Source organism: Nasonia vitripennis, chromosome 3 (assembly GCF_009193385.2).
Source record: "Nasonia vitripennis strain AsymCx chromosome 3, Nvit_psr_1.1, whole genome shotgun sequence".
In the NCBI taxonomy this organism is placed as follows: domain Eukaryota; kingdom Metazoa; phylum Arthropoda; class Insecta; order Hymenoptera; family Pteromalidae; genus Nasonia; species Nasonia vitripennis.
Genome location: NC_045759.1, coordinates 4878804 through 4900853, shown reverse-complemented (window position 1 = coordinate 4900853; position 22050 = coordinate 4878804). Strand labels below are relative to the sequence as shown.

At 46.8% G+C, this 22050-nt stretch overlaps 1 protein-coding gene across 2 annotated transcripts in view; it reads left to right on the top strand.

Moving 5' to 3' along the window:
* LOC100120460 (heterogeneous nuclear ribonucleoprotein L) overlaps nucleotides 1-22050 on the top strand; it is a 51156-nt gene that overhangs the window by 4596 nt on the left and 24510 nt on the right. For both annotated transcript variants that reach the window (XM_031926532.2, XM_031926533.2), the window contains exons 2-5: nucleotides 6480-6523; nucleotides 7482-7551; nucleotides 19413-19498; nucleotides 19928-20024. In XM_031926532.2, the coding sequence (XP_031782392.1) occupies nucleotides 6480-6523; nucleotides 7482-7551; nucleotides 19413-19498; nucleotides 19928-20024 (297 nt within the window). The remainder of the gene's footprint in view (nucleotides 1-6479; nucleotides 6524-7481; nucleotides 7552-19412; nucleotides 19499-19927; nucleotides 20025-22050) is intronic.

Sequence of the window (22050 nt, the reverse complement as noted above, 5' to 3'; positions counted from 1 at the left end):
CTCGTCGCGGTCTCGGCCCATCGCCATTAGCGGCACTGAGACGCGGCGGCCGTTATATATGCACCCGACGGCTGCCGCTGTCGCTTCTTCATTTATCCGCAGCGATTTTTCCTCCATCGCGCGCATCGGATTTTACGTAACTCATACATACACGCACGACGCGATGAGTTTTACGAGGAAGCCTCGAAAATGAGAGAGGGACCACAGTGTGTACACTGTACAAGGCTCGTAAAAGTTTTAACGCAACCGTTAAATCCCACGCGCGCGCGCGCACATGTGCATGGCACAGCGAGAGTGAGTTCGGCCGAAATTGTGTCTATGCGTGTGCGGCTATAGTATTTTTCACATATGCAGAGGAGGACTAATGCGCTGCAGATGACGAGCCGGCTTTCGGACGTCCGGCACAGCAGCAGCCGCTGCAAACAATGTTAATAAGGCCGATTGTCAGGCGGTGGTGGCGAACGTGCCCGAAGCCTAAATGTCGAATTAAGCGCGACAATGCCGCGCTACGAGACATTGTCTCTTCGGCCGCTATTGTTTGGGTCTTTTTTTTTTCGTCGGCCCACGCTAGCTCTCTTAGTGGTGTGAAATTTGTGTACATGTGTGTACACGTACGCCTATCGATCGGGTCGATGCGTATTTCACTTATAGCCGCGAGTACACGTTTTCGTATCGGCGAATTTATAGGATGTTCCGAGTGTGTGTGTGTGTGTGTGTAGTATATATACGGGTCGCCGGAGACATTATTCTCGCTGACGACTCGTCGCTGCTATACTTTAAAATATAAATCCTTTCATCTGCGGTCCTCAGCGATACAGCCCTCGCTTTCGATATTCCTCGGAAAAAAGAGTATAAGTATAGGCCGTGTAAGATACGGCTGCGCAGTAACGCGCGGGAAAATCCTCGAGCTTGCGAGAGAATCAAAAGGTGACACCCCCTGCGCGCGATACACGATAAACGGCCGGGGAGAGCGAGAGAAGTTTTGAAGGGCTTTTCTTATCAACTCGCGAGAGCGGCTCGGAATTTTCCTCTCTGTAAAAAGAGAGCTCGAGCGTGTAATATTTCAAATAGAGCTTCGCGAAAGCCCGGAGAAAGAGAGAGATATCGCGTATCTATCTGGCCTATACTGCACGCATACATACACCGCGAGCGCACGGCCCAACCCTTTTCCTCTCTCTACACATACATATCGCGTGGCTGCCTTTGTCTCCTGTTCCGCCTGTGCACACGTGAGGTTTTCCAGGACTTTTTTTTTTTAATTAACGTAGGCGCGCGCGAGCTTTTTTTTGTTCTCTCAATTTTGCTCGTATCCGATGAACGCCCACGCGTACGTACGCGAAATAGAATAATCCCATCACGCGAGATCCTGCGCATAAAGCCTGAATGTCTCTCGAAAGGCCGAAAATTTCGTCGACAAAAGCTTCGTAATTCGCGAAAGCTCTTCGCTCCTTGAAAAACAAGTCGAGCCCGTGCGCGATTTCGGTGGAAAAACGAACTTTAAAAAAGCACCTCCCTAACGAATCCTGCAGTCGTACACAAAAGTTGCGGAGCTCCGACCGACGGGCGTATCGATTTCCTCTTCGAAAAGGGGAAAAAAAAGCGCACAGCCGCAATCTCGCGCGAGAAGCAAATGGAATCGGCGTCAGAGAAGCAACGGCCTTTTTGAACGAGTCCCGTTGCAGTCGAGTTAATCTCGTTGCCGCACTTCGTTCCGGGGGCGTTATAACGAAAGAGCCGTACATACCAACTTGGCGGTCTTTGTCTCGCCGACCAATGGCCTATACACTACTGCATCGGTCGCGGCTTTGTGATTTCCGCTGTTTTTTTTTTCTTTTTATTTCCCAGCGCTGCTGTATTATACTGGTCGTTCCACCCGCGCTCTTACATCGATCGCGAGAGTGTATGTAGTGGAAATAGAACGACGAAACGAATCTTCGCAATTGGAGATTAAGAAGAGGGAAAAGCGAGAGCAGTGTACATATAGGCGAGGGATAAGCGGACGTTGAAGCGAGAAGTGGCCCCCGCCGGTGTGTTGCGCTTAGCCGGGCGAGCGCGAGTAATCCGATTGACCAAATCGTGTGTGTGTGTGTATATCTAGGTATACATCAGAGCGAAGGAAGATCGGCTCCGTGTGCGTGTGTGTGTAGCGAGGGACACTGCAATGATTTAGCGGAGAGAAATTTGCAGAGAGCAGTTTCCTCCCGTCGCGCGCCTAAACTCTGAGGGCAGATTACAGGCACAGAGAGAGAGAGAGAGAGAGAGAGAGAGAGAGAGAGAGAGAGAGAGAGAGAGAGAGAGAGAGAGAGAGAGAGAGAGAGATCGACTATAGATTGCAAAGTCAAAGTCTGCCCGAGAGTAGTTCCATTCGCTCTACTATCTCTGTAGACAAGGATTTGCGGGTAACTGCTGCTGTGTAAAGCCTCGATTTCGATCGGCGCGTTCAACAATTTAGTCACCCGATTGGCCCCCATCTCTCGCTTTATTTCACGTATTTGTCGGTTCCCCTATAACCCATGCGTGTACCACCTGCACACAGCGGAGATAATAAACGCGTATTATACGAGGAAGGAAAAAAAACGCAGCCCCTGCGGAAAACTTTTATCGCGTATCGACGTATGAATGATGATGCCTCGGCTGTAAGAAGAAAGAAGAGAGATGGAAAAAAAGCCGCCGGAACCATTCATCATATACAGAGCTGTGTATACCTCTTTCGAACGATCGGTTTTTCCAGCGCTGCATCGGAGCTTGCGGCTGAAAAAAAGGGCGCGCGAGCTTTTCCCTCGCGCAGAGGTCGCGACTGTACTGCAAGCGCCGAGATAAATATCCAAACGCGAAAACGAAATGTCGTCGCGAGTCGGCTTTTTAACCGTGATTATGTTTAATATACGAGAGACGCGCACGACAGCTCGTGTATTATTCATGGAAGGGGCGGGGGGGGGGGGAGGGGAGTGGATTTTTTTTTTCGGATGAGCGGAAACAGGATTAGCGCGCTGAATTGTAAATGGCCTGCTTTTTTCGGGCTTCGGGGGAAATTGACTTTTTTCACAGGGGTATATTGATAGCAGCTCTGGTGCTTTATTGAAGCGCGTGGTTTGTGGCCGAGATTTTGTCGGGGGGGGGGAGGTATAGGTTTGTTTTCCGAACGACGAGTTATAAGGCGTAACGAATTTCAACTGATCTACGTATGCCAAGTTTGGATTCAATTGACGAATCGACTCAGCGTGCGGCAATGCTCGTTGTCGTGCAAGTTCATCCCAGTTGATAATTGTTAACCAGTTCTTGTACACCGCAAGCCCCAGATTCGATTCAGCGTTAATTCGGTTCGATTCTCTCCCAGTGCAGAGAAACTATACCTATTTCGAAACGATATTACAGCACTTTCTGCTAAAAATTACCATCACCGTACAAAGTTAGAATTAGCTGTCAGCTATAAACGAACTAATTCCTGCCGCAGCTCCATCTCTGTCTAGAAGCCCATATCCGAGCCCTCTCTCGATAAACACCTGAATATAGCATAAGCTGGCAAATGGAAGCACCGGTACACCAGCTCGTCCGCAAATCTCTCGTTAATAATTCCATCGCAATTAATTCTACAATCCCACTCCCTCAAAATTCCAAAAGCTCACGACACACAGAACCGGCACATGACGCGCTCGCGCTCGCTTGTTTCCCGATCCGGCATGCGTAGTATAGCAGTCAGGGCATTATATAGCCTCGCCGTTCGTTCGTTCGTTCGTTCGTTCGTTCGGGTCAGCGACGTGCAACGAGACTAAACGTATTGTGTAAACAACGCGCTCTCGGCTCTAATTTTGTGACGCGCGGCGCTTTATAAATGCCAGAGAGTATCAGCGTTCATGACTGCAGGCGCAGCAGTGAGCTTCGCTCGGTCCAATTATCTTGTCTGCCATGAATTACGCGGGCTGGCGTTTCACGCGAGACTTCCTGCTTTTCGGAGCTGATTGTTTTGGAAAAATCGACCTCCCCGACACTTATGCGATCCGCGGGAGAGCTTTAAATATACATTCGCGGAGTCGCCTTTCTTTATCTCGATCGGAAACGAGGTTTGATGGTCCGTAAAAAGGACGAGGGAAGAAAGGAAGTCGGACGCGCTGGAAGAAAGAAAAGTTGGAGGCGTCGTAGAGAGGAAAGTTGGAGGGAAAGAGAGAATCGAGGGGATAGGCAGAGTATAAAAGCTCGCGCGCGAGTATAGAGAAAAGGCGGCGGCACTTGTAAAGCGAAGCCACCTGCACGGGGCTGCTTTTACGAGCCGAAAGCTCCGCGAGACACGGAGCACAAAGAGCTGCTGCTGACGCCTATCGTAAACGCCGGATCCATCTTTTCAATTACGAAGCTTCTCCCGAGTTTTCGCCTGACGGAACTACTGCCGCGTCTTCGCAGTCGTCGTCGAGCGTCGAAACGTAAACACAGCGTTTTCCCGCCTAAATCTCTTTATCGGCGCACGTGTCTTCTGGCTTCCCGCCAATATAGACTCTCTTTTATATTGCCATCCTCAATTTCGATTCTCTCCGCAACGCGAAGCTAGAACAAAGCCGCGCGAGCGCGAAGATTGCCTCTGAAAATTTTAAAAATGCTTTAACCGCGTATGTGCACGCGCTGAAAAAAAAAAAACAAAATACAGTCGTAGAGCAGCGAAATTCAATTTCCCGGGATGGAGATGGAGTATTTTTCGACGTGCAGCCTGCTGCGTCGTCCATTGAAAAGTCGGCACAGAGATAGTAGCCCCCACGTGGTTGGCCCGGGGCCAGAGAGCGAAGCTTGCCGGTTATGTTTATTGCTGGGGAATGCAGACACGCGGTGTATGGATGTGTGCGTGTGTGTGCGTGTGACTCGCGAAGAAAAATTGCGGATAATTGCGCGTCATTTGTTAGCTACGAATATGAAAATTATTAATCGTCCCGGCTCTCAGGCTGAAATTGTTTCAAGCTCGCGCGCGGTATTAATCATCGTCATCCACCTCCGCGCACGCGTTAAAGCTTCTCAATTTTCCAAAGCGAAAGTGTCACGCGATTTTGCTCGTTTATACGCTAGGGTTTCATGTGGGTGTACCGCTTTTCCGAATAAGAAAAATAGGAAATAGTGTATATTTAACTAGACAGTGATGATCGCGTTGATTCGCGGGGACTTTTGTGCACTACTTTGGATAGCCCGAGAGACTTTGGACGGATGCCCGTATAACACGGCGCATTAGACGACCAGACGCTCACACGAGCGCGTCGCTCTCTCTCTCCCCGATGTAAATTTAATTAAAATATTTTCGAGAGCTGCTGCCGCGGTGGGCTATCGACTGCAGCGGCGGCAGCTCGAAAAATCGAGTTGAAAATAAATTCGGCGTAAAGCGGTAACGACGTCCAGACGACTCGACGATGAGCTTTTGGCAGGGCTGGATCAACGTCTTTGAAAAGTGGAACGGAATATTCGATTTATATATAGGAGGGACACTTTTCTCTACCTTTCGTCACTCGTACTCCACGATTCGCGCTCGACTTGCCGTGTGTAATGTTTGTCTATACGTTTCGGGGGTCGACTGTGTATACGCTTACAACAAGGCGTAATTTCGCGAATCTCTTCCGCCTCTCTCTCTCTCTCTAGCTCATCTCGGCCGAGTGACCCATTGTTTTCTGCGCGGGATGAGAAGAGTAAGAGCGAGAGAGATTCAGGGCCGCAGCGCGTCTGCGGCGTTAACGTGCCAGACGCTTTTGCAAATATTTACCTAAAACTCACGAGGTGCAAAAGAAAGCGACGACGTCGCGCCTGACAGAGAGGCGCTTAACTCACGGATTCCCGCTCTGTATTATGCACATGCCTGAGAGCTAAGCACTCTCTACGCGCGGGTTTGATTGATTCTCGCCCGGTAATCTCCGGTATGCTCTCTCGTAGCGCTGCATCGGATGCCAGGTGTGTATAGACGCTGGTCTTGAGGTCCCTCGCAAGTGCACATCGCAGGGCACTATTCTCGTCGCGCGCGCGCATGTGCCCACACAGTCGCGAGAGTGAGAGAGAGAGAGAGAGAGAGAGAGAGAGCACGTGGGAGTTTTATTAATAGCCTTGGAAAGGGGGAGAAAGAGATAGAGAGATAGAGAGAGAGAGACTGGAGAGACCCTCTCGTCCCCCTATTGCGCAATCAATCTTCGCGGATGAAATGTGCCAGACGCGAGACACTACTCCGGGCTCGTTTTGACGCACGCGCGGGAGCGGCATCAGTTCTTCGATTTCTTTGGCTAATTATCATAAATTAGCGTCGATCTCTCGAGGGTGCGCGTGTCTGCGGTTGATGCTCGCTTCTCTTGTTTATGGATGAGAGACTCGGGACATACGCTTTTTATCGCCGAGGGAGTGCTGCATGACGATACACCCTTTTCTACATAGTCGCTTATGCTACTTAGTGTCTAGGTTAAGAGATATTGATTCTCCCCATTATACTGACGATGCTAATTCGACCGAACGACTTTCTGTTGCAGAATCACGAGTACAGCGGCTACGGTGACGAGCCCAGGCGCAAAAGGTAAGCAGTGCATCCTTTAATCCCATAGACTGTAGGTATAACGTGTAGTAAGACGGAGAGGGAAAATGAAAAGTAGCTTAATTCCCGAAATGCGGTGCGCGCAGCCTCGGTCTGGCGATCGCGGCCGCTGCGACCACTGAGCCGTGGAATAGAACGAGAGGAGGTTCTAAAGCGAGAAAAGAAGGAGAATCGCGAGAGGGAGAACAATGGAAGGGACGACGACGACGACGAAGATCGACGTGGCGGGACGAGCGACGGCCTAAAGACGCTTCGCTGTCGCGAGAGAGAGAAGAAGCTCGTACCGAATCTCTCCTTCTCTCTCTCTCTCTCTCCTCGTCCCAAATCGCGCGCGCACTTAACGCTCGGCTTAACTTCTTATTATTAGACTTGGCCAAAGTGCGCGCGAGTGCCTCCTCATCCGCGTGAACTTCTCTCCGGTCCGCGCGGCCTTTTAATTAATTTCCACTGCTGTCCTGTGCCCACTATATGGTTACTCTAGAGAGAAAGAGAGACATCGGTGTGTCGCGTAGTGGACTGGTTTTCACCTACTCTCGCGGTGCTTATCGACGTTCGAGTGTGTGTGTGTGTGTGTGTGCGCGCGAGGTTAATTGCTGATCATTGTTGGGGCTGCCCTTCCGTACAGAGTATACTTTCAGACCTCGTTAGACACGTCGACGTTTCGCTCTGATTGTTTTCACGCTAGCCGACGGAGAGATAGTTCCTTTTTGTTTCGAGAGCGCGCTCTAATCGAGTCTATTCGGGCTGATTTCTTTATTATCTCGAATGGAGTGACTCGTTCGCTGCGTTATTCAGGCGTCTATGTAACTTTAAACATTGACGTGGTCGAGATTGCTCGGACGCTTTAACGATTGATTAAACGTGGTTACATTATAATTTAATCTCAAAATCGATCGAATAAGGAAAATTCGACTAACAATTTCCTCATCTTCTGTTCCAGGGAAGACAATAACAAGCCGAACCACGTACTGCTGTTCACCATAATCAACCCGGTGTACCCCATCACTGTGGTGAGTAGAAGAGCTGGCGAAAATCAATATTCTCGGCGCGAAGCATAGGCATCGAACTTCAATTAACAACTCCGGCGATGGAAAAGAGGAAAGAAAAACCGCGACTGCAAACAAATTCCACGGCGATCTCGTCACGAGAATAGTTCGTCGGAATTCCGAGTCGCGCGCGACTCTTCGAAGGGTGGAAACGTCGTTGGAGAAAAAAGTACCACAGTACTTTCCTCGTTGAAAAAGTCAAGGAAGACCAATATAAATAGACGGCCATCTCGTCTCTGTATATCTTTCCTTTTTCCGCGGGCCACTATCGGCTCTAATTAAAGCTCGCTCGAGAATGTTTACCCGAAAAAAGAGGTGCGATGCGCTCTTTGTGCTGGACTTGGTGCATTTTGAAATGACCGAGATTGCGACGGATTAATCGAAAGCGAGACGAGGGAGAACTATTGTTAGCGAAACAATGCGGTCGAGTGAACTCTCGTCTCGGGCATTTAATAGGTAGTTTATCGCGCAACCTTTCGGCTATATCAGGTTCTCCAGTGATTTAAAGTGTACGAGTGTGAGTGTGTGGATACCCAGTTTCGCGGCGGCAACTCGAGTCCCACGTCCTGCACTTTGTCTATAATCTCTGACCTTATTTGCACTCGACCAATCGCCTTCAATTACTCGCTTACCCAAAGTCGACATTAATTCGAGCTGTAACCGTATCTTCTCCGCGCTAAACGAGCTGATCGATGCGCTTTATGACGAGCAAAGTATATACACATCGCACGCGGAAGTTGTTACGGTCATCGTACAAGTTCGGCTTAATAAAAGCTCTGACAATAACGCGCGCGATATCTCGTCGACAATGCGCGCGTCTCTGCTTTTTACGACTTCGCGCGACGCCTCGGCAGACACACGCGGCTTTTGAGCGAAAGACGCGCCGCGTGGGAGTAAGTGGTCATGGAGAAGAGAGAAGACGGCTAGAGCCTTTTAATAGACTGTAAAGCGCCGGGGATGTCTGCGCGTCGTGTCTCGTTGTCGCGGCGATTGTTCCCCTGCTGTACCGTAAATTCGAATGAAGAGAGGCTGCGCTGGCGCTCTCTCTCGTGATATAAGTTCCGCATGTTTACCAACTAACGATTAGCTCCTGCGCCGCTGTAGTATTTCTTTTCGAGACGTAAACAAACAGCTTCAGCGGTGATTAAGTATATGCGTAGCGGCATCAAAGGCGAGATTTATTCTTTTGATTTATCGCTCTCGTGGAGAGAGGATTAGATCATCGGAGAAAAGCGAGCCTATTTCGACGAGGCGTCTATCTGCACCCACGTGCTCTCTCGTGGCCAGTCGTATGGAGAGAGTGATGTATATTTTCGTAACATTCACGTTCCTTCCTTCGCTCGAAAAGTTTTGAGCGCGCTCTAATTGCCTCGGGCTGATGCGTTACTGGCTCTCTCTCTTCTGTATTAAATTAACATGTCAGTCCTGCGCGGACGGCTTTTTCGCTTCCGTGTGCTTCTCTCTCTCTCTCTCTCTCTGATGCTGCTACACGAGATTCTCTATTTTTATTGCCTTCGCCGAGTCCAGTCCATGCGTTTATAGATTCTCGGGATACTTTGACGAGCGTTCACCCTTCGATCTCTTTGTTAACGTGCAATATTTTCCATCGATTATTCGCGTGTTAAATTCTCAGGAGCGAATATTTTTGGCGGATTTCCGCATGCTTGTTTACCCACAATATTGCGCTTGTTATGCCAATTAAAAGCTAACTAGGCCCGGCTAATCGAAAGTCTCGCATAATTGATGAAGAGCTCGGGAAATTGCGCGCGAGAGCTTTCGGCGCAGTCGAATTACACACTGCACGAGATGGCTTAATAAATCAGAGGGAGAGGACCGCGAACGCAACAATTACTTCGTCTGAGGTCAAAGTCTCTCTCTCTCTCTCTCTCTCACGCGCGAAATTTTTTATTCCCAAGCGTTACAGCGAGTTTAGCGTTGCTTGCTTATCGGGAAATTTATTCATAAGTATAAGAACAGCCCTGGCTCTTCATACTTGAAAGTTTATCTGCCTGTGAAGGAAGAGAGGAGCTTCAAAACTGCATTTCTGCTTATGGAGGGATTATGGTAATCCGTGGTAATGGAGGCTCTCCTCACTCTCTCTCTCCTGCTCGCGAGCGATATTTACCGTACGCTAATTCTCCGATGTCAGACGGAAAATTCCTCCCGCGGCGCTTCTCGACGAGGGAGCTGCCCCGTGGTTATAAAGCCGAGAGAGAGAGAGAGAGAGAGAGAGAGAGAGAGAACGCGCGCATCTGAATCGTCAGAATGCGCAATAGGTATTTTAGGCAGTGCAAAGTGCGCGCATTAATTGAACATCGCCAAACAAGCCTCTGGGCTGTACTCTCGCGTTTGCTTGCGTTACGCTCTGTGTGTGTGTGTGCGTGTGTGTGTGTGTGTGTGTTGGCTTTGTAAATTATCCAACGGTATCAACAACAGGATCAAGTTAACGTCTGCTGTAATAAACATAGATTCGAAAACGTGCACGCAGAGAGAAAGCTTTGGAAATCGTCATGTTTCCAGACAACGGCGGCCGGGGGTCCAGAGCTTTAATCAAGCTCCGCGGGCTTTTGTGCGCTCCGGCGCTGAATTATTCCGAGAGCCGGAATTGATACGCCGCGGCTACGCATTAACTAACGACCTCCGCTAATGCAACATTCGCCGGCATTAATTCGCCATATACCGAGCTTGCATTTTCATGACGCCGCTCGTGGTCTATATTTCTCCGCGTTCGCGTAGATTACGCTCCGTTGTTTATGACTCGTTGTTTACTGCACACGCGTGAATTTTTTTTCAGGTATTCGCGCGGTATAAGAACCTGAATGTTTCATCGCAGTGGCTCTCTCTCTCTTTCTCGAAATTCACGAAGTCCACAGGTGTGCGCAGTCGTCTCTGTTATACGGAACTCGTGTTATATGGAACTGGGCCGCGCTTTTTCTTCCTCCTCGCGAGAGCAATTTCCATTGGCTGCTTCCTGTCTACTTGTTGTCGTTCGTCGCACGTGCGCAGCTTTGCCTCTGCGCGGCGACGGCTTGATTGAATAATTCGCGCTTTGCCACCCCCTCTGTGTAGTTGCTCTTTCTCTCTCTCTCTCTCTCTCTCTCTTCGTCTCCGGAGTCGTTTAGTTCCGTATTCCAGTCGCGACGTTACCGCCTGACAAATGGTCGATCTCTGAAAAATTTAATGGATGGAAAACGCTGAAAGGAGTTTTTTCTCGCGCGAACTTTGTTATTTATGGATGAGAGATGCGCGTAAAAGCTCCCCGTGCTTCTGTGCGTGGTTATACGAGCGACGAGAGATAATGTGCTTTAGTAGTGAGATTCGCGTAGCAGCGGTTTGGTCATATAGACCTTGTGTACAAGCATAAACATACTCGAGCGCACAGAGAGAGAGAGAGAGAGAGAGAGAGAGTGCACGTCCGTGTTGTAGTAAGGCGTTGTAACGAGGTAATGCAATTAGGAGCCCCCATTCGAGTGGCCGTTTTACACCGACATCAAACGTTAGAACGTTATAACCGACAGAGCTCTGTGATATACGGCTATCCTAACATCGTTAGTCCAAAGCGATCGATGTTTTCGCGTAAACGAGCGGAAAGTATCACTGCTCCAGCTACTCCATATAACAGTCGAAATAAGCTTCTCGAGATCGCGGTTGAGCTTGATGGTAATGCATTTATCACAAATTTGTGTGCTGGAATATCCGAGGGTCCCCAGCGTAAAAAGCTCAGCTTTCTGTTTAGCTAGACGAAACGTGTCATCGTGTCTTGACTAAGCCGGGGCTTCCTCTGTTGTGACAGCCCGAAAGCGTATACTTTCATGCATCATGCAGCTGCAGCACAGACGGCGACGCTTCGCGCTCGTCTTTTATAATAACGTGCGGCGCCTGTATAGACGCTTTTTTTTTCTCTCTTTCTCGTGGTTTGGAGGAAAAATGACTGAGATATTTTCGATAGTTGCTATTGGATAATACTTGGAATTTTTTCTCGCGGTCGGCTTATCGATACATAGACGTGATGCGGAAACGCGTTATCGGAGTGGGTTTGTTTTATTGTCGACTTGTAATTTCCTTCGGCTGCAAGTGTAACGTATTTACATAAGTTTTTCGAAGTATAACGACTGGTTTAATCAGCGAAGTTTTTACGTAAGGCTGATGCAAAGAGCTGGTTGGTCGTCGAAGTAATATTCCAAGTTTTGTGTGTGTGTCTGTGTAACGGCGAAACTTTTTGTTGCAGCGCTGCGCTTTTGAAAATATCCTTCATTTTTAATTGCCGAATATTAAGACCCTCTCCGGTCGTGATTGTTAGGGCCGCGGACAAAGAATCGCTACAATCATCTCTTCTATTCTCGCGTCTTCTGCTCTTCTTCCTGTGTCCTGATATTAGTATTTTTAACGTCACATATCTCTAGCGCGCCTTTGGTGACATGCTTTTCTCCCCACGAGAAAATCCATCAGTTGACGGGTCTTGTTTTAGATGTTAATAAACACAAAAGCATCTCACGCGGCGCAGGAGAGATGTTATAAATATCGAATATATTCCAATTCCGATTTTTGGCAAGCCACCAGCACATGCCAAACATTCGGGGATATTAGTTTAGGCATAGCTCAAATCTCTTCTTCTCCTCCGAGAGAGAAGCCGCGTAAATTTGTCTCTAGAATAAATAAAAGTAATGGCGGCCGAGAGAGACGGAATGTTTGTTCTAATGACAATCCCAATAACGCGAATACTGGCGTATCTTCAACAATCGCCGCATGTGTGCGATAAACAAGTAATTAATATATTACCGGTATATGATCAGACCGAGACCTACGGATCGTTAAGTTCGTGTACAATTGATGCGCATGTATGTGTGTTCTATGGGCCTAATCACCCTCGTCAAACACAATAGTCGTCCATTAATTAATCTAGCTTCAGCAGCGAGAGCATAGCAGACGCGGAATTCGAAATTGTCTTTGCGTACGTTTTGCCACTGCATCAGCAGGAAGCTCGTTAGCTCGATGTTTTCCCGAACACATGCACACACACGCGTACGCTCAACTACTAATTCAGCCTGGTATACATTGTATCGTAAGGTGTGAACTCTGGCTGAAAGGTATAAATAGAAACTCGAAATTTCACGCAAATGCCAATTACGCTCGATGTGGAAAGTATTCACGTTAACCCTTATATGATGATGACGTCGTTGGATCGAGTGTTGGCGAATTTAAATACAGAGATGTACGCATAGCCCTCGAGACTGTGTCTATTTCAGTCGAGATGAAATATCGAGCGTAAAGTGTCAGCTGGAATGCGATTGGTTTGTTTCACACTCGATTTTTCGCGTGTAATAATAACACACGAGTGAATGGCAAGCCTGGTGTTCTCGTTATAATTGCAGAGAGAGTTTTGTCAGCTTTGACAGAACGCACGAATTCTGACAGAAATCCGACCTCCTCCCATCAAGCATTGAAACGAGCGATGAATAATGTCTCCCGCAGCATCATTAGCACTCTCGCGCGTTTGAAAGCGTAATTTAACTTGGCAAGTATAGCGATATGAAAATGAAGCTGCATATTTTTCACGAGCCGGGAAAAACTCTTTCGTGTCTCTATCTCTCTCTCGAAAGCCTAGCATCGATTCTCGCCGGCGAATCCACTCCTACATGCAGAGCACACGAGCGAGAGAGAGAGAGAGAGAGAGAGAGAGAGAGAGAGAGAGAGAGAGAGAGGGAGAGACAAAAAATTCAATTCCATCGGGAGACAATCCTGAAGGCTCGAAGTGGTCCTCATATAGCTGTACAGCTGACGTACGGAGACTAGTGCATGTTTCTCAACGATATTGGGGCCTTATCACTCTCGGACGCATTAAATTTGTTTCTGTGCGCGCGGTTAGCTCTCTCTCTCTCTCTCTCTCTCTCTCTCTCTCTCTCTCTCTCTCTCTCTCTCTCTCTCCGGGTTGTGGTTTCGAGTTCGACTTGAACTCCGGATCTAAATATAGATCGGCACGTTTGAGGCGGCGACGGCGGTAGTCGACATCGCAGGGGGAGGCTGCACGGAGAGCGGAGACACAGATCCAGCTTTCACAGCTAACCTTTTTACCGGCTCGAGCCATCAAGGCTTAGGTATCGCACGTATACACATGCACACAGGGGCATACGTGTGCTGCACAGCCAAAAAGAGAAAGGGAGAAGAAGAAGAAGAAGAAGAAGAAGAAGAAGAAGAGCGAAGATGCCGCTGCATCGATTCGTTCTACTTGAGCTCAATTTCTCAACGGCGAAGCTTGCGCTGCACGTATAGAGGTGCAAATTCGGATGTACTGCCTTTTTTTTCAGAGATGTATAGCGGGCGTGACCACTTCTCGCGCGGCTAGGCAGAGACTTATTGGTTTGCATATTTGAGGAATTTAAAGTGATATAGGACTGATGATAGGAGCGAAAGATCAATTTTTTGAGAGGGATTTAAATTTTATATTCGTTGAGAATTATTTATGGAGACTGGGTTAAAAATTCATTTATTTTTATGAAAATATTTTATGAAACTGCATTCTTATTATTAGAATAGTGAAGAGATAAATTTTATTATTCATTCTTTTATTCAGGACTCATATAGAAGTGATTAGGTGCTGCTTTTAAAACACAGTTGAATGACATTTATATTCCGACTATAATTAAAAAATCTTAATCAAGTACTGCTTGATATTCCTCCAAACTTTCTATATTATCAGAACAGACACATAACCAAAGATTAATCAAACACAACTCTCCCGCTCTATTTTTCAACAATCTCGCAAGAGCGTGTTTCAGCCTAACAAGCACTACTACAGCACACCCTAAAGCTAAGTAACTCGGGAAAACTTGGGCGTCCCCTAATCCGGATTAGGTGCAGCAGACAGGCAAAGCAGCAGCAGCAGCAGGAGCATCAGCTCTTCGCCCTGTGTGTGGCTGCAGCGAGGCATAAGAGTAAATCTGCCGATATACGGCGCATCGAGAAAAGTCGCTCTCTCTCTCTCTCTCTCTTCCTCTCTCTACGTGCGAGAGCTGATCTCCCGTATTTTTCCCACTCTACGTGATCGTAATGCAGATTTCTTGATGACGCTACTTTATGCCACGCTGCTGCCGCTTTTCTCTCCGCTTTCTTATATTCTTTTCTTTCATGCGTCGAAGTAAAGAGGATACAAAAAAAAATATATGATATTGAGCTAATGTGAAATACCGCGATACTGTGTCCTTTCAATCGCTGCGTTATACCGAGAGGAGCAAGCTACGTGTGCGCAGCAGCGATAGACTTTCTTTCTCTCTTCTCTCTCGTATATTGGCAGCAGCTGCCGCCGCTATCCAGAGACCGGATCTCTTGGATCGATGTTTTTGAGCACTTTCGATAAAGCACCCGTTCGTTCTCTCTCTCTCTCTCTCTCTCTCTCTCGCTCGCCTTTGACTACACGGCTGACCGAGTCTCTCTCTTGTGCATCTATACAGATATGCCTTATCATTCAAAGTGACTTCTCTCTCTCTCTCTCTCCCTCGCACACAAAAACCATTCGGGAGAGAAATCGATCGATTTGCATGATGCGAAGATAGCGATTTTTCTCGCCCCCCGCGCATGCATAATGCAAGCCTCCCTCCTCGCGCGCATGTGTTTATTGTTTGCCGATAAGCATCTCTCTTTTAACGCGTTAGAATTCACACCACACTGGCTATTATGCGTATATACAATATCGCGTGCGGCATCCCCATACAACTAACTAATAGTCCAATAAGGGCCGAGAGAAGAGGGTATAGCGTATACAGTAATCTACGCTAAAAGAAGGAGTGGCTCGCGAAAGATTTCGGGTCGATGTCAGTGTTAAATCTCGGCTGCGCGATAAGCCGGCACGTTCTCTCGTAAAGGTGCTGGTTTGTTGCGCTCCTGCTATCGCTCTCGAGAGCCGGCAGAGTGCATTGTGTGCTATACGAGTTTTCGTGCGCGCTTTGTCGGAGAGAGAGAGAGAGAAGAAGAAGAACTGATAAACTGCTATACGTGCGCTCTCTCGCGCGGTGAATGCTTAACTCGGGGCTGCGCACTCATTGATTTACAAACTTTCGCCCCCGTGCCTGGAGCAATTTATCGGCCGAGAGATATTGCAATGTCGCCCTTTTTACGTTTATCACCGGCTGCGCTGGCCTAAATCATCCTTCGGCTTTATGTGCACTGCTGTATAGCCGGCGCTGCACAATGAGTAATTAATATTCATAGTCGTATCTCCTCGCGCAGCAGCAGCGCCGGCTGCAGGGATATCTAATTATAATATTAAATTTAACGCTTAATACCCGTCAGTCTCTCTCTCTCAGCGTTTGATTAATTAAACCGGCGGTGGTGTGCAGCGAGCTGATGCGCGGAAAAATCATCCGGATGCTTATACAATGATGCGCCGAACCGCGAGCTTAATTAGCTCTCTCTCTCTCTCTCTCTCTTTTCAAAGGGCTGTTCAGCCGTTTGTGTGTGTGTGTGTGTATTCGATTGTTTCGGAGGTCAGAAGAGTAAACAGAGGGAGTCTGGTATAGGTCGCGTCGGGGATTAATAAGGTGTCTGTGTGTCGAGAGACTATTCTCCATAGTTGTAAAGAGCGGGTGTCGCGTATAACCCCCAGTGGTGTTAACCTTTGGATTAATCAAGCGGGAGCTTATGCAGGAGTTTACGCTCTCTCCCAGTAGTTCTTGGCACCGATTACGGAATATTGAAACTTAAACTCGTTTTATTCCGTTAATTTTGACTGGACAATATTATCTCTCTATATAGAATATAGTATGTAGGTACACAAGCTTACGAGCCGTTACAGTCACGTTCGCGCTAATGCGGCGAGTTTGTATTCACAGCTTTTTCCCCGCGCTCTCGTTATTAGACAGACGCTTGTGCGAACGGGAACGAAAAGTTTTTGCAGCGGAGAAATTGAAAAAAAGTTTATCTCTTTGACTTTTCCCACATCGAGGGTAGGAATTCCAGTCGCCCACTGCATTAAGAGCCACAGATAAAACACACACAGTCGTAGGTAGCTTAAGAGAGGAAGGCGAGTTACACACGCGAAGCTATGAAAAAATTAATTGAACATAACTGCCGCGAGAGAGAGCGCGTGAAAATAAGCTAATTTCCAAGCTCTCGCTTAATTGCCCTCGGTAAATCAAAGGTGTGTAAAAAAGCCGAGTTTTTTCTCGCTGAGCGACAAAATGCATAAATAAAATTTCTCCCAAAGAAAAAGATGAGAGAGGTCCGAGTGCAATTACCCACTCTCTGGCGCGAGGGTGAAGAAGAGCATTCGCGCGACGACGACGAGCCCATCGCGGCGCGAGGATAGGGGCCGAGTAAGAGAGAAAAGATAAACTCGGCCTGTGTCTGGGCTGTGTGTAGGTATATAGTCGCAATAAACGCGATTTACGTGCGGCGCGAGCTATAGCCGCTCCGGTCCTCCGAGAGAGAAGAACAATGTAGTGCGAGACGATGTGCCGCTAGTATGTGTGTGTGTGTGTGGTGCTAATGCGATGACACGGAATTGCCCTGCGAGTTGACTTGATGGGGTTTTTATAGGCTGATGATGGGATTGGGTGAGTGAATTTGTCGGCCTTGATTTCTGAAATTTGACCCTTAGGAAACGACCCCTTTTCTATTCCAAAGCCATACATCGCTCGCACTTCGCATTCCTTAAACATACCCCAGCACATTTTCAATCCTCGCAGTTCATTTTACTTCAAAACACAATATATCCTCGGCTCACACGGAGGGTCTTCTCAGCTGCTCAGAGGAGCTCTATATAACGAAAAATTCCCAAAGAAAAATGACACGATTCAGCGGAGCTGCGAAGTATAGAAAGCTCGCAAAAAATTCCTCTCTCGCCCACACACACACACACACTAAGCTCTCTCTTTTTCTCTTCTCGTCGGTGGTGTTGGTGGCTCGCTCAATGGCACATTCGGTCTGAAAAAGAGATGAGCCAGCGCAATTACCGGAAGCATGCTCTTCTCGGCGATTTCCAAGTGCAGCAACGGGGTTATTTCCCAGGGGTGTGATCCGACATCGCCAAGGCCTACGCTATTTGTGTGTGTGTGTGTAGCATCTATAGGCCTAACCCAACAATCTCATTCGCTGCGCGCAGCCGATTAATGCTGCACAAGACTGCAGCGAGAGGCCGTACCATAACTTAACACATTCAATTTTTACCCCGTCTCATCAGTTTCGTACGTCACTCTCCTCGCTACGGATTACTTCATGTGTGTGTGTGTGTGTATATATATATATATATGCCCACATACACATGCGTGTTATACTGTGTCGAGTATACTCTCTTGGCCGCGTCGCGACGGTGCTAATTAAGAGGACGCCCCGCGACTTGATTAATCGTGACGCTCGCGTCCCGAAAGCTCATAATAGAATTATACTCGAAAGCTCGAAAAGCTCGCCCGCTGCAAATTGAAGACATACCGACGCTATACACTCGGGACTGCAGGTTATCCACGGCAAATCGAGGGGGAAGGCATTCGAATCGGTATACGGCGAAAAATGCGTGTGCGTCTGTGTCTGTATATAGTTGCGCAAGAGACGTCTTGCCGTGGTTGGTCAGTCAGCGCAGGCCTAAAAGCGCTTTTGGCCCTCTGCCACCTCTCGTGTCATCACTCGCGTCGTCCTGATGTACCTCGAGCTTGCGCGCGTAAAAAGTTACAGGTAAACATTCGCGTGTTCGCGTATGGTACACGCTATATGTATACACCCGATGCGCACAGGAGAGTCGCGGTCGTCGTCGATTGATGCTTAAAAAGCTCGGCTGCCGCTGTTTTCATAACGTTTGCTCTGTATGTGTAGCCGCGTGTTGATCGCTTTGAAGTGTTAACGCGTTAACAATGCAGCGGCCCAGGCGACTAGGAATAGCATTGGCGGGACTGTGGTTTGATTAGACGCGAGGAATGCGTTTCGCTTGATTTACGCAAGCTATATACACTGAGAAAACTAGATATTAAAATTTACTACATATGCAGGAAAAATTACTATATTATATAGTAACGGACGGTTATACTTGCTTTGTATTAAATCTCGGATAGTAATTTCTATACTGAAATGAAATTTAAAAAAAATTTAATTTTTTTTCTGGACAATTTTACGCGCTTATAAGAATATATTCGAACATGATTATTATTATTATTAATATTGATATTCAATGTTGTTAAGTGAAAGAAATAAACGAAAGAAAGAAATTTTTCTGCGGCGACGGGAATCGAACCTGGACCTCTGGAATGGGAGTCGAGCGCGCTGACCACTTACCCAAACAGTACTGTTATCTGCTAAATTTTAAATCTGATATGAGTTAATATTAATCATAAATTGACCAAAATTAATAAATAATAGCAGCGAATGATATTTTATCACTTAATGATACAAGATAAACAACAAATTATAGATTTTGGTCTCTGATTACTGCATAAATCAACTTTATAACCTCAAATTCTGGCACACGGAGAAATTCTTAAAATAATTTTTACTATATAATGTAGTAATTTTTAGTAAACACTTAACAAATTTGAATACAAGTCTGACAATTTTTACTATGAATATAGTAAAAATCGTCACGGAGCGAGTATGACCTGCCGTTACTATCTAATATAGTAATTTTTCCGACATATGTAGTAAATTTTAATAGATATTTCTCTCAGTGTACTTTCAGAGAAGAAAGTTGAGAGGTCACAAAGAGCTGGAGGAGGAAAAATGACGCGACTCGCGCGAAAAAGTTGACAAACTCGTGGATGTATAACGCGTTATATGCATGCGGCGTGGGAGAGGAAGACGCATATACGGCAAACTTTGACCCTCGACTTTGCTTTTTTTTGTTCCAGGAAGTCCTGCACGCGATCAGCCATCAGAGTGGCACGGTGCAGCGCATCGTTATCTTCAAGAAGAATGGCGTTCAGGCCATGGTTGAATATCCTTTACATACAGCGATTTTATTATTCGTTGTTTTTTTTTTTTTTTTATTTAATTGTATGCTGATATCTATCACGACGAGTTATCCGGTTGATCGAATAACGCAATTTACATTATAGCTAAAAGCCAATCAGTCACGCGTTGTTATCCTGAAAACTCGGTTGATCCGGTGAAATAGATCGAAAAGGTGTATCGAACACACTCGGCTGATGAAATTCCGTTATCGTTGCAGACGTGTACTTTAATAATGATCAATATCTATCCTCGATATACGCGTATACATCGATAGCAGTAAATCCGCGTGTTTTTCGCGCGATAGATATGCTTTCAATTTCGAGGCATATATACTGCGGGGAACGAGCGTATTTCAGACATAGTGAAAATGTTTCCCAAGTTAGAAATCCTTAACTGAATTTTTCGAAATCACGTTTGACTCGGTCGAGTCCGCTACGCGAGCGAAAGAGGCTCTTCATGGCGCAGACATATATTCAGGCTGCTGCACACTGAAAATCGACTACGCCAAGGTGAGTAGTGCTTTTATAAATTTTTATTTTCTACTTTCATCTTCATAACAGCCTGTATAGCTGCTCGTTCGCAATAGACACTCGATGCGAACGTTTTGAATCGTCAATTAAAACGAGCAGAAAAGTCGAGTATACGACCATAAACTTTTTTAAGTTTCCTCGGCAGCAGCGACGGGCTGAGTCTCTCTAACGAGCTGAACGATAAGGATTCGCCGGCGACGTGACTTCTTTTGAAAAGACGACTCTCGGCTCTGCAACACTTTTCAAACGTCGCTCGGTATAATTTTCCGGTAGTCAGGATCTCTTTTCTACGTACGCGTGACGTGATGGTTCCCGAGAGCACACAGTCTAAGCATTACACATAAAGTCAGAGCAACGGCGGTGTATTACCATGAGAAAGGGTAACATCAGCTATATTCGATATTTATTCGGATTTGAATTTCTAATTTTTCCCGCGCGCGATGGAACTTATCGGTCGAGATTATGCGCAGCTTTCGCGGGAAAAATAAAATAAAAATCGATCGGCATACCTCGGTCGCTCGGTCGGTAGGTATATCACTTTTATATATATATATATATATAGAGGTGCGCAGGTGGAGTCGGAGAGAAGCATCCCTGATGAATTTCGAGGAAATCTTCAGATCGTATAAATAGAGTAGGAGAGAACGAGACGAGACGCTGAAACTTGAATGAGGACGAAAGCGCCCGACTATTATTGCTCTCCGATCCCTTGATAGCCCTGCGATGTACGCGGCTTGCCCGACGCGCTGTAAGATAGTTTGGCCCCCTTCCTCGCTTTCTCTCGCTCGCCTGATTACACGTCATTCAATGCACCGCGGTTATTAATATATATATATATATATATATTGGGGATCGGACCGTGCATTTAAATGGATAGCTTCGCTCTCCGCTCCTTCTCTCTCTGGTCACACTCGTATTGGCGTATATATGCGCGCGAGAGTTTCACTCTGCGGAATTTCATCGGCTCTCTGATCCAAAGTCACTTGTGCGAAAGCTGCATATATTTATAAATATACACGCGTTTGGGGAATTGAGTTTGATTTAATAATAAGTAAAGTACAAAGCTCATCATTCATTCCGTAAACTGTAAACACTCGATTGATAATATAAATTGATAATAATTGATTTACAAGCTCTCTCTAGGTATTGATAAACTGTCGCGAGTATGACTCCGAATGCGAGGGAGAGCTTGCGCGAGTACGCGTGAGCTATCTCTTTCTCGATAAAAATAAATCAGTCTCTACGACGGGGCAATAACTAACCGACATATTCCGCATCGGAGCTTTGACTAAAATTTTAATGGGGAGGAAATTGCACTCTTCGATCGTCGTTGCGCATGCAAAAAGCGCGAGAGTTTAGTCAGCGACATCGAAAATAGTCAAAGTCACGCGTGTGTGCAGCGCAGCGATGATGCTCTTTCTCGGCTATACGTAATATATAAGTTTGAGCAAACTGCGCTAACGATGCACGACAGCACGACGATTTAATAGTCGAGGCTCGAGAGTAGGATCCCGGTTTTTATCCGTGCGCTTCGTGCGCGCTTTCGTCGTTAATAAAGTCCGCAGCGAGAGCTTTTACTGTATTTCTTTGAGTTATGGCCTCTGGAAAAACAATCTCGCGACTGAGGTGTTTTTGCATCGGTTAATAGAACGCCCCCCTGATGCTGCAGCTAATGTATCCATTTATTTCATCTGTATAGCCCATTTAATAAAAAAGTGATGTAGTACGAATTACATCGAGCTTGCAGCCTGCAATATAACGTCCCGTCGTTGCGTGTGTAAAGTTGAACAACGATAACACAGCTGACAGGCTGGAAGATCGCGAGAAAATTGCTTTGATTATACTCCGCGCGTGAAAATGCTTCCGCCGCGTCCATTCTTCAGCGAGCATTGCCTTGCAAATTACCGCAAGCTCCCTACCTAGAGCTTTTGCGAACTGATATTTTCAATCGTATTATATATTATATGCCCTCCTTATATAATCCGATATCGAATCAGATAACCTC